Source organism: Hippocampus bargibanti, linkage group LG12 (genome assembly GCF_051943395.1).
Source record: "Hippocampus bargibanti isolate YZ-2025 linkage group LG12, ASM5194339v1, whole genome shotgun sequence".
NCBI classification, from domain to species: Eukaryota; Metazoa; Chordata; class Actinopteri; order Syngnathiformes; family Syngnathidae; genus Hippocampus; species Hippocampus bargibanti.
Genome location: NC_142745.1, coordinates 1,350,900 through 1,363,048, shown reverse-complemented (window position 1 = coordinate 1,363,048; position 12,149 = coordinate 1,350,900). Strand labels below are relative to the sequence as shown.

Genomic DNA, 12,149 nt, shown 5'->3' with positions numbered 1-12,149 from the left:
TTAGGTTTCTTACGCTGCTGAAAAAAGAAATACATGAGCTGCTAGAAAGGCAGCCACTCTCGCGGCGCCGTCTTGAACAACAACAACAACATGAGTAACAAGAAAGCATCTTCTCTAAATCTGAACTCTCTGAAGCCATTGTTTGGATTCTGGAGCAAGGCAGTTTGTGAAGGAGTATCCTGGCGTGACGTCACGAACAAGGGGGCGGGACTTTCTGAATCTGTCCAGTTTCGAGCTCATTTTGTGGCAGTTTTGGGACACTTTAAGTCATTTTGATTGCTGCTTTCCATTTGACTAAAAATATCAGCCTGTGTGTTTTGGGTATTTTAGATGCTATCAAACATTTTTCTGATGTCAGTTAGCAAACAAAAAAAAATGGGGTCGGTTGTCCTTTAAGATTTCAACATATATGGAAAAAAAATGTTGTGTAATCACCAACTATTTATAATGTCATTTTTTTTTCAACTCGCCACTTTCCGCGTGGAGCTGAAACAACAATGTTGTGAAGACGCCAATAAAAAGCACCTTCAAGACTATTTTAGAAGGGGGATCTTTATTCTGTTGACAACTTAAATACAGCAAACATTTGAAGTGAAGGCATAAAGTCAACTTTTCTCGACAGTGTCTGTAAATTGGGGGGGTTTACTGAAACCGAGAGAGGCTTGCTGTGACATTCTTTGTACATTCGCGGTCATTCAAAACGATTAAAAATAAAAAAAGGAATGTTTCAGTTGTAATTCAAAAGGCCGCTCAAGTGATTGGCCAGTGAGTTACTTCGTTCATTGGTTAGCTGGTTAGTGGATTGAATTAAATCGACATATGCAGTAACAACCGGTGAAGTGATTTTTTTTTTCAGTCAACCAATCAATCCACTAAACCGAGTAAATCAACAAACAGTCCGCTCAACAAAGTCACCAACTGACAAATGAATGGGACCAATCAGCCAACAGAACAAGTCGATTGATCGGTAAGTCAAATCAATTGACAAAAGCAGCAAATTCTCTTCCAGTGTGAAAGCCAATGGCAAAATTCAAAAGTCTCCCATTTCAAAGTCAGACATGTTTTCGGATACAAGCTAAAACTTTAGAAATGTCCAGCAGTGGCCAAGCGGACTGCTTTTTTTTTTTTTTTTTTGATGGCATGAGATGAAAGTGTGCCACAAAAGTTTCCCTGAAAAGTTTTAAAAGCTGCCCTGAATATCCACATTTTTATTGTTTCCTTTTTTGCTTCCAGCTTACGGTAAGACTGCGACTTAAAATAAAATACAGTGGGGCCTTGGCTTACGAACTTCATTGGTTCCCAGACAGAGTATGTAAGTATGTAACAGAATAATAAAGTCATTTTATTTATCTTTTTGATGGTCGTTGATGGCTTGATGGAATGGGGTTCAGACTTCTCTTCCTGTGTTATGAAAGTCCGGTTAGGCATCTTTTTCCAAAAAAGGCCGGCCTCATCTGCATTAAATACTTGCTGGGGTACGTAGCATTCTTCTTTCACCGTTTCGAGGAATGATCCCTTGTAAGCTTCGGCAGCTTTACTGTCAGAACTGACTGTCTCACCATGACGAGTAATGATCCATTGCTCGCTTTAAAATCATCAATGAACGGCGAAATTCCAGGTTGCCGCATGATGTTATCAGAGTGAATTTGCCGTGCAACACACACACCTTTAATAGCTTCTCTGTTGCGAAGGATGGCAGCAATGGTGGACTTAGCATATCCGTACTGGGCCGCTAAATCAGACAAACGCACACCTCGTTTGTGTTTTTCAATGAACTCCTTCTTGTCCTCGAATGTAATTTTGTTTTGTGTCTTCTTCGGCTGAACACGAGCCTGTGGTGGGGTCTTTTTCGGTCCCATAACGGCAAAAGTATCTGTAAAAAAAAATCATTGGAGACTATCGACGTGTGAAATGGGGTATGGGAAGGTATGCTGGCTGGGGCGCTGTTCGGTCGTGTGCTTTGGTGTTTTTCCGCCAAAGCTAGCCGTGTGGTGGGGCGGCGCTCCATGTGTATCCTGAAAAGTAGTGCTTAATCCAAGGTTTAATTTTCATAAATTTAACGTTCGTAAACCGAAAATTTCGTAAGGCAAGGTGTTCGTAAACCGAGGCCCCACTGTAATCAACAGTTTCTCCTCCAGTGCTTTCGACTAACGATAGTTGCCTTTTTTTGATCATGTGATCCTCTCCCCATGAGGAAAACAAACAAACAAACCAAAAAAATACAGTAAACAGATGCAAGCATAGAGCATGAAGGGTGCCTTGAGGAGCTTCCGAAAACGACAAAGGCAACAAAAGAAAAGTAGTGCGATGAAGCCACACTGGCTTCCCAAAGGCAACGTGGCCTCTTCCAGTGTACCTCCACTGTCATCTCCAAAGAAAGCGGGCCAGGAGATTCCTCCAAAGTTGAAAGTCCACAAAGTTCATCACACGCAAAAAGGGGATGGTTGACTTTGGCCACAAATAACATTTGATAGCCAAAAATATCGTTTTGAGCGGCTCACGACAAAACACCAAATTGAGGTACGACGTGCCAAGAAAAACCTCATTCCGTGGCCACAAAAATACAAAGTTGCGGTGACGGTAAGGCCTCAAAATATTATTTCCCGTGTGGCAGGATAATGTGCATGCAAAATAAGCATCGGTGGCCACGAAATACAAACTCTCAAATATAAAATAGTTCTTGGTGACACGATTGCAACATGGTGTGACTTTATTATTTCGGTGAAGGCTAAAAGGAGCGCACCTTACCGAGAGAATCGGTCCAAGCTGAATTAACATTGCATTTTGAGAGAAGGTGCGCTTCTTTTGCCTACCCGGACGTCCCTGGCGGGATCTTTTCATTGTATTGTCCTTAAATGTATTTCTTGCCACAAATCATCATTTGATGCACGTGTTAGTTCAAGTTCACTGACCTCCGACCCTCCCCGCCACGTGCGAAAACATCACTTCTGGCGGCGGCGGAGTCACAAGTTGTTGTGCTGCTGTCGCCTCTTCTTGGCTTCGATGGCGTCCAGGATGGGTTTCCTCTTGGCTTGATAGCGCTGTCGGATCTCCTCCATTTCTTGCTCCATCTGCGGGTCTAAGGCGGCCAGACGCACACGCAGGTCCTCCACCGACCACGAACTCACCTGAGAGCACCGCAGCCGCACAAACACACGCCAGCCAATGAAAATGGTTCTTATTTGCAGCACAAGAATCACATTTTGGGATTCTCTCCAACCCTTAAGCAAAGTGAAGTCTGGCCTTTTGGCACGTGACCTGTGACCTTTTCAATATTGGATAGGCACCGTGTTGGCGTTGCACTCACCACCTCCAGATCAGCATCGGAGAGCACTTTGCACTGCTCTCCGCCGCCGCCGCCGCCGCCGCCGCCGCCGCCGCCGCCGCGTCCCTCATTTGGACTCTTGGCCTTCTTCTCCTTCTGATCAAAGTATTCCAAGAAGGACGGTTTGGCAGGCGGGGACGCCTCGTCTGTCCCTGAACGACACACAAAACCGCATTCATAATAAAATAAACAAATAAAAATAGAAATCTACATTTCTTTCCTCCTGGGGAAATACTGAAGAAGTATCATATCAAATATGCGCCATTGATTCAAGATATTAAAGTGTGAGCACATTTCTGCCGGATGGCGTCATGAATAATAAAAGCGGGCCATCAACGGAACGTTTCGAGTGTCGGACTTTCGAAGCGAGGCCAGAAATAGAGCGTCGATATTGGACTGGAGCTCAGGTTACGCGCTACTTCCTGTTCGCCGCGTGGAGGGAGGCTTACGGAAAAAGTCCAAATGGAACAAGCTCGTTTCAAAGTGCTATTTTGGAACCATCGATTTTTTGTTTTTCAAAAAATAGGGCCACTTTCACACTCACGTAACATTTGTAGTGTTACAACAATAACAACGAACGCAAAGGTGAAAATATTATTTCACAAACTATTGTGACGGGCCATGCATTGTTTGTTTCACTTCAAATGGTCCAATTTTCCAGATTCCAACCTCACAACATCAAATCTGCAATCATTTTCAGGTATCAAATGAACATTTTCCCAGTTATTCTATTAATCCAACCATCTTGCCGCTCGAAAATGACATCACAGCTGCTTAGGTAACAACCAATCACAGCTCAACCGAGTTGGTCATGTGACATTCGCAAGCCAAGCTGTGATTGGTCTTTATCCGAGGTGCAACAGAGATCTTTTTTTTTTTTTTTTTAAGACGAAGACGTCATGGACATACTTTTCATGGTGCCCGCGTCGTCCTCGTCGTCAGAGTTGATGATCATGGTTCCCAGCTGCAAGCGCATGGTTCCCACCTCTTCCTCTTCCTCGTCCTCATCCTCCCCGTTGTCGGGGTCTCGCTGGCCGGCGGGACTCAACGTGTTGACGAGAGAACCGGCGACACGCATGGTTGCCGAGTCGCCTGGCCCCCCCGCCCTCACCATGGTGCCCTGGTCCACTTCGTCTTCCTCCTGGAAAAAAAAAAAACAAAAGTTAGAGAGTAAACGGTTAACTTGCGCAATATTATTTTGGGCTCCGCTATATCATCAATTTCTAAACCGTGTGGTTTATTTATTTACTTATTTACACTTTTTTTTCGGTATTTATTTGTATATTTATTTGCATATTATTTGTATTTATTTGTTTATTATTTATGTATTTATTTTATATTTGTACATTAATTTTTGTATTTTTTGTATAGTAATTTGTATTTGTATATTTACTTGTATCTTAATTTGTATATTATTTGTATATTCATTTGCATATTCTTTTTAGATTTATTAGTTTATTTGTATGTATATCTTATATTTATATAAATAATATATTATTTGTATATTAATTTTTATTATTTTTATTATTTATGTGTTCATTATTTGTATATTTATTTTAGATTTGTCTATTAATTACTGTATTTACTTGTATATTATTTGTATCTTAATTTGTATATTTATTCGTATCTTAATTTGTATATTTTGTTTGTATATTATTTGTATGTTCATTTGCATATTATTTTTATATGCATTAGTTCATTATTTGTATATTTTATATTTCTTTCATATTTGTATATTAATTTAGGTATTTATTTGTATATTAATTTTTACATTATTTGTAGATTTATTTGTTCATTATTTGCATATTAATTTTATATTTGCCTATAAATTACTGTATTTATTTGTTTACTTGTATATTATTTGTTTATTCATTTGTATATTTATTTACTGACTCTCTGTGTTGTCATATTATTTGTTATTTAGTTTTTTGTTACTTTATGTTACTTCCGGGTTGAGTGAACGCTGGCGCGTGTGGCTGCCACTGCTCACCCGCAGAAAAAAATATCCTGTGACTGTAAAGTGTCCTTGAGAGTTTTGAAAGGCGCTTATAAATGAAATGTATTATGATTGTATATTATTTCTATATTTGTTTGTATATGTATTTGTATATATATAACATGTCTGTCTGTAATCTATCCATCGATCGATCGATCGATCAATCCATGGATGGATCGGTGAGAAGACGCCACTTCACACGCAAAGTCCCGTATTTGCTTAGCGAAACAATGGAGCAAAAATATGACGTTGCAGCTGTTTGGAGGTCAAAGAAATCGTAATGTTTTCGGCGTACGGAATTGTCGTATTCGTTGTCGTCATCCTGCTCGGCGAGCGCCGCCGCCGCCTCCTGCCGTTTGGCTTTAATGTCCATGGCGTCGCTGATGAGCGCTCTAAGGATGCTGCTGGGCTTGGCCGCCTTGATGAAAGCGTGCTGAAGAAGAAAAAAATAGGAAAGACAAATGAAAAGTTGAAAAGACACATCAAACCTTCACGACGGAAGTCTTGTTTTTGAGTTGGTGACAATGCCTGGTGTGACGTCACGGAAGGAACGCCCCTGACTGAGAAAGCGACACACAATGCATTTTGCGGTACTTTGTTTGGTACTTGGCGGTACTTGGTGTTGTTCCGTGTTGATGGCGAATTTAGAAGGAAAACAAACAAATAACGCGATGGTGAATCGTTGTGTGTTGCACCAAGAATACTATTTGATACTAGTTGACAGAAATTGCCACCTGACAAATCAGCCCATTTCCAACGAAGCTTGGGCGCCATCTTGTGCATTTTCTGGGACGCTACATTTCTGTCCAGATGCCTCAAAATGACACGGAATAACTTCTTTAATCGATTGCAAACATTTATGCTTTCCTCTTCAGAACTATTTGAATCATATTCATGACTGGATGAGTAACAAGAAAGCATCTTCTCCGAATCTGAAGCCATTGTTTTGCAGTGTGTGACCAATCGTGACGTCACGAACAAGTGGGCGGGACTTTCTGAATCTGCCCAGTTCCGAGCTCATTTGTGGCCGTTTTGGGACACTTGAAGTCATTTTTATTGGTGTTTTGCATTTGACTAAAAATATATTTTTTTATCTATTTTAGATGCTATAAACCGTTTTTCTGATGTCAGTTAGGAAAGAAAAAAATGGTGTCGGTTGTCCTTTAATCAATGCATACATCCACATTTCGTTGAAACGATTGTCCTAAAAATCCTTCCCCAAAGAAGATGAATAATTGTCAGGAACAGTGGCCGCGACTTGGCTCGCATCTACCTGCAGCAGTTGCGTGGCGGTGGCCCTGTTCTCCGGATTCTTCACCAAACATTGGTTCACAAAGTCTCGGAATTGCGCCGACCACGTATCCGGGTTGCGGAACGTCGGCGGAGGGTTGGTGGGGATCATGAAGATGGCCTGCACACATTTATAGAAGTTCCAAAACCTAGATGTCACATCACTTGAGTCTAACAAGTGATGAGTTGGTGAATTAGATTCATTAGTTGTTCTTGAGTGGCAAGGGTGTCCTTTACACCGACATTTTTTGGGGGGAAAGACAAAGGCCGACTTTGATTTGGCCCCCTCCAGTTGAACTTCTTGGATTTGTATTGGATTGGATTAGCCTTTATTCGTCTCATATTGGAGAAATTTACATTTTACAGCAGCAAAAATGATGGAACGAAGAGAAAAGGAAGGGAAGAAGTAGAAAAACTAAATATAGGAGCTGCTGTAAAGACAGCCGCTCTTGCGGCGCCATCTTGAAGTCTATACATGGTCGTTTTTTTTCACTCAAAAAGGAAAAGCAGATTTACCTAGCTATCAAGCTGGCTTCTCGCTAGCTACCTATTTGCTATCTATCTCCCTGGCCGGCTATCTAGCTAGCTATGTATTAGCTATCTAGCTAGCTGTCTATCTATTTGAGTTAATTCCGGGTTGAGTGAACGCTGGCGCGTGTGGCTGCCGCGGCTCACCCATAGAAAAACTTATCCCGTGACTGTAAAGTGACCTTGAGAGTTTTTAAAGGCGCTTATAAATGAAATGTATTATTATTATTATAATAAATATAAATACATAGGCATTGTTTTTGCTGTACCCGCATTTGCCTCTAGGGGCAGTGTGAATGCAGGTTGTCCACACTAATAAAAGAGTAGAAGAAGAAAATTGAGCTTCGCTAACTCGATTTTTTACAGTAAAACAAAAGTAAATTATTTTTCGATGAATTACACAGCCTTATAATAAAAAAAAAAACGTACACAAAACCACCTTTAAGGTGATTATGATTATGATTATCATCATTAGGAGGACGGCTTTGGTTTTGAAGTGCCTCACCCTCATGGGGTGGATGTCGGCATAGGGCGGCTTGCCCTCAGCCATCTCGATGGCGGTGATGCCCAGTGACCAGATGTCGGCCACGCAGTTGTAGCCGATCTCCTGGATGACCTCCGGCGCCATCCAGAAGGGCGTCCCGATCACCGTGTTCCTCTTAGCCATGGTGTCCTGTTGGGCGCAAGAGGAAATGAGGCCGGGGCGCCACGGCGGAGCGAGGGGAAACGGCGGCGGACCGACCGTCAGCTGACCGGCGACGCCGAAGTCGGCTAGCTTGGCCTGGCCTTCCGTGTTGAGCAGGATGTTTCCCGCCTTGATGTCACGGTGGATTTTTCTCATGAAGTGAAGATACTCCAGACCCTTCAGCGTCGACTGAAGGATGCTGGCGATCTCCTCCTCACTCAGCTGCACAAAAACAAATTGATCATAAGAATAATTATTATTATACATTTCATTTATAAGCACCTTTCAAAACTCTCAAGGTCACTTTACAGTCAAAGGATCAGTTTTTCTGTGGGTGAGCAGCGGCAGCCACACGCGCCAGCCTTCACTCAACCCGGGAGCCAGATAGCGATTTTACGGTATTAACCTGTGACTCGAAAGTGTCCTTCCTTCCTATCTATCTATCTATCTATCTATCTATCTATCTATCTATCTATCTATCTATCTATCTATCTATCTATCTATCTATCTATCTATCTATCTATCTATCTATCTATCTATCTATCTATCTATCTATCTATCTATCTATCTATCTATCTATCTATCTATCTATCTATCTATCTATCTATCTATCTATCTATCTATCTATCTATCTATCTATCTATCTATCTATCTATCTATCTATCTATCTATCTATCTATCTATCTATCTATCTATCTATCTATCTATCTATCTATCTACCTACCTACCTATCTAGTCCCAAGTGTCCTTGAAAGTTTTGAAAGGCGCTTATAAATGAAATGTATTATTATTATTATTACATTATTACGGTCAATGTCACCTCCTTTTCAAGATTCCCACCACTGCCATCATTTTGTCATTTTTGTTATGCCGAAAATATGTTGCAGTTGGTTACCATGGTTACGGTTCTTAAAATGGAGTGCATTGGATTGGATAGGATTAGCCTTTATTAGTCCCGCAGTGAATTGATCCGCTCGCGCTCTAATCAAGCACGACGGATGTCAGGTGAGCGATGCGATAGTTTGAATATCTCACCGTCTTGCTGCGTATGCGTATGATGTCGGACACGGATCCGGCCCCGCAGTATTCCATGACGATCCACAGGTCACTGTTTTTGAAATAGCTGCCGTAGTAGCGCACCACATGCGGACTGAGCAGAAATGAACACAAATGGTTGCTATGAGCAACGTTGTCAGGTTATATATAAGCTTTACAGATATAGTTATGAATGATAATAATTGTTGAGGACATCAAATTGGATTAGCATTTATTAGTCTTGTAGTGGAGACTACTTAGTTACAACCTTACACCATTTTTTTGTTTCCTAACTGACATCAGAAAAACGCTTTATAGCATCTAAAATATCCAAAACGAAATTAGAAGGAAAAACACAAATAACGCAATGGTGAAGCGTTGTGTGTTGCACCAAGACTACTATTTGATACTAGTTGACACAAATTCCCAGCAGACAAATCAGCCCATTTTCAACGGAGCTTGGGCGCCATCTTGTGCATTTTTTGGGACGCCACATTGGAGTTCAGACACCTCAAAATGATCCGCAAGGACTTTTTTAATCGATTGCAAACATTTATGCTTTCCTCTTCAGAACTATTTGAATCATATTCATAACTGGATGAGTAACAAGAAAGCATCTTTTCCGAATCTGTAGCCATTGTTTTGATTCTCGAGCAAGACGTCACGAACAAGGGGGCGGGACCTTCTGAAACTGGCCATCCCGAGGTCATTTTGAAGTAGTTTGGGATACTTTAACTCACTTTTATTGGTGTTTTGCATTTGACTAAAAATATCAGCCTGCATGTTTTGGGTATTTTAGATGCTATAAAACGGTTTTCTGATGTCAGTTAGGAAACAAAAAAATGGTGTCGCTTGTCCGTTAAACGAATGTGATGGATGCATTTAACGTAAAATGATGGCAATGCGCATCAGTGACTTTCATGTTTATGCGATGTAAATAAACACACGTAGATACTTACACGTAAGACCTATGAAGACAAAATGGCATGCATGAAGTTTGGAGTCTGATGTAGATGTTGTATGTAGATTCACAAATCATATCATCTTCCTTTCATAACTTTGCTGCTGTGAAATGTAAATGTGTTCACTGCGAGACCAATAAAGGTAAATCCAATCCAATCCAAATGTTTATTGTGAGCGTAGTAATTTGGTGTGCAGACAGACTGAACAATGATTATTTATTGTAAGTGTAGTGAAGTCACGAGTATGTGTGATTGCGATTGTTGGGCCAACCTGTTGCACTGCTGCATGATGGAGATCTCCTTGATGATCTCCTGCAGGTCCGACTCGACGGGAACCTGTTTGATAGCCACGATCTCTCCAGTCTCTCTGTAGTGAGCCTTGAACACGCAGCCGTACGACCTGCACGCGCACATCAAACAGGAAGTTGCCAAACAGGAAGTGAAGAGATCGAGCGACGGCTGCGACAGCGACGCCTCACCCTTCACCCAACTTCTCCAGGACGTCAAACACTTCCTCGGGCTGCTTGGTCAGGCTGTCCTCGCTTAGCTTCTTCAGCTGCCTGCCACGCGTGTGTGTAATAAAGTGAAAAAATATTTTGAGATGTCTCAAGAACATGTTTGGGGCACTATTTGATCAAAGTGCAATATGAAATCAACATTTTCCATTGAAAAGTAAAAGAAAACAACAACACAAAATGTGATGTGCCTTTAATAAATTACTGAACGCATCAAAGTGAATATTTTTGGTTGCTATATTTGATTGCACTATTTGAAAGTGATTCCAGTGTTAATTTGACAGACTAATAACTGAAATCTTGTACTAAATCGACCTAGTGGAGTAAATAGACCACCAATAACTTCAACCATGAGCGAGTGATCGTTGTTGAGTGACAAATAACAAATAAACCAACACTGAAAACCCACCTATTTAAAATTGCATTTTCTGTGTAGCTCGATCTCCTGTTTCTTGTATGTGACTGTAAAGTGTCCTTGAGAGCTTAAAATGAAATTTATTGTTATTATTATTATTTTATCATTATTAGTATTATTATAAACTTGGTCGAAAACACACTTGCAGAGAGCGCCACCATAAGGCCACAAAGTCGTTTTAAAGTTCCAAAATGGATGGGATTCATTCGAGAAACTATCCACTGGATGGAATTCAACAAAATATTTCGCTTTGAGTTGAAAGAACTACCCGAAGTGATTTCAGGTGTCGCTAACGAACCGGGGGGGGGGGGGGGTCGTCTGACATGTCGTCCCATCACGAAGGCGACGAGCCAAGCGAGTCAGCGGCAGGAGGTCGCCAGTTACCTGCGAGGGTGGTTCCGCATCTGCACCTTGTCCCTGTTCTCCATGATCGACTCCGTTCCAGCGGCGAACGGCCGACTCCACGCCCGCCGTTCGAATACCCGAAGTCGACCAAAATTCCGCCAGCTCGCGCGCGCGGAGCTGACAACGGATCGCGCTGTCGGTTGTTTAGCTACGAGCAGTTAGCGGGCTAGGTGGCTAAGAGCTAGCCCCCACTGACTTGGCTTCCAACCGCTCGCGGAAATCCCCAAAAAAAAAGACGCTGCCGTCTTGCACGTCACATTACTGGGCGAGATGCCGCCGGCGTCCCTCTCGGGTCGGGGCTCCCCGTCAAGGCGGCCATTCCCTCCTAACGTGTCGGGACAACTTTGGACTTGTGGTGCGGTGAGCCGGAGATACTTCGGCGGCTGTGGGGGGAACCAGGAAGCGAGATGACGAACGAAGAAGCACGAAGGTCGACGAGAAAGATCGAAGAATTAACGGAGAAGAAACGAAGAACGGCAACGACTAACGCGACCGATAGAAGGCGCTGCTTCTTCGAAAAAACTCACGGCGATGACAAAATGATGAAGGCTGCAGTTTAAAAGGGCGTTAAAAATGAGTCTTACATGAATAACGGTATCGTACGAACAAAAGGTTTAATATCGCGTTATCGCGTCATACATTTTATATGTAAACGTGATGGGTTATATGTTTGTATTGAACCAAACACATAGAAGCAACTCCTGCCAATCAAAGTTGGGGGGCCTCTTATAATAATAAATAATAATAAAAATAATAACAGTAAATAATAATAAATAATACTAATAATAATAAACAATATTACTAATAATCAATATTAATAATAATAGATAACAAATAATAGTAATAATAATAATAATTTTCATTTATAAGCATCTTTCAAAACTTTCAAGGTACTTTACAGTCACAGGATACGTTTTTCTGTGGGTGAGCATGTAGGTCAGTCTGGTTTTAGCACAAAATTATCACGTTCTAACATTATATTGAACTATTATT

General features: G+C 41.5%; 1 protein-coding gene across 1 annotated transcript; it reads right to left on the bottom strand.

Annotated features, from left to right (window-relative positions):
- Positions 1-536: 536 nt before the first annotated feature.
- Positions 537-11,739, bottom strand: LOC148889876 (serine/threonine-protein kinase 4-like). The gene is made up of 11 exons (XM_089010608.1): positions 11,136-11,739; positions 10,301-10,381; positions 10,093-10,221; positions 8,860-8,974; positions 7,882-8,046; positions 7,645-7,812; positions 6,595-6,732; positions 5,617-5,754; positions 4,235-4,466; positions 3,308-3,477; positions 537-3,128 (listed from the first exon to the last, which is right to left on the bottom strand). The coding sequence occupies exons 1-11, from the start codon at positions 11,177-11,179 to the stop codon at positions 2,964-2,966; spliced, it is 1,545 nt and encodes a 514-aa protein (XP_088866734.1). The 5' UTR covers positions 11,180-11,739; the 3' UTR covers positions 537-2,963.
- Between the last annotated feature and the right edge of the window lie 410 nt (positions 11,740-12,149).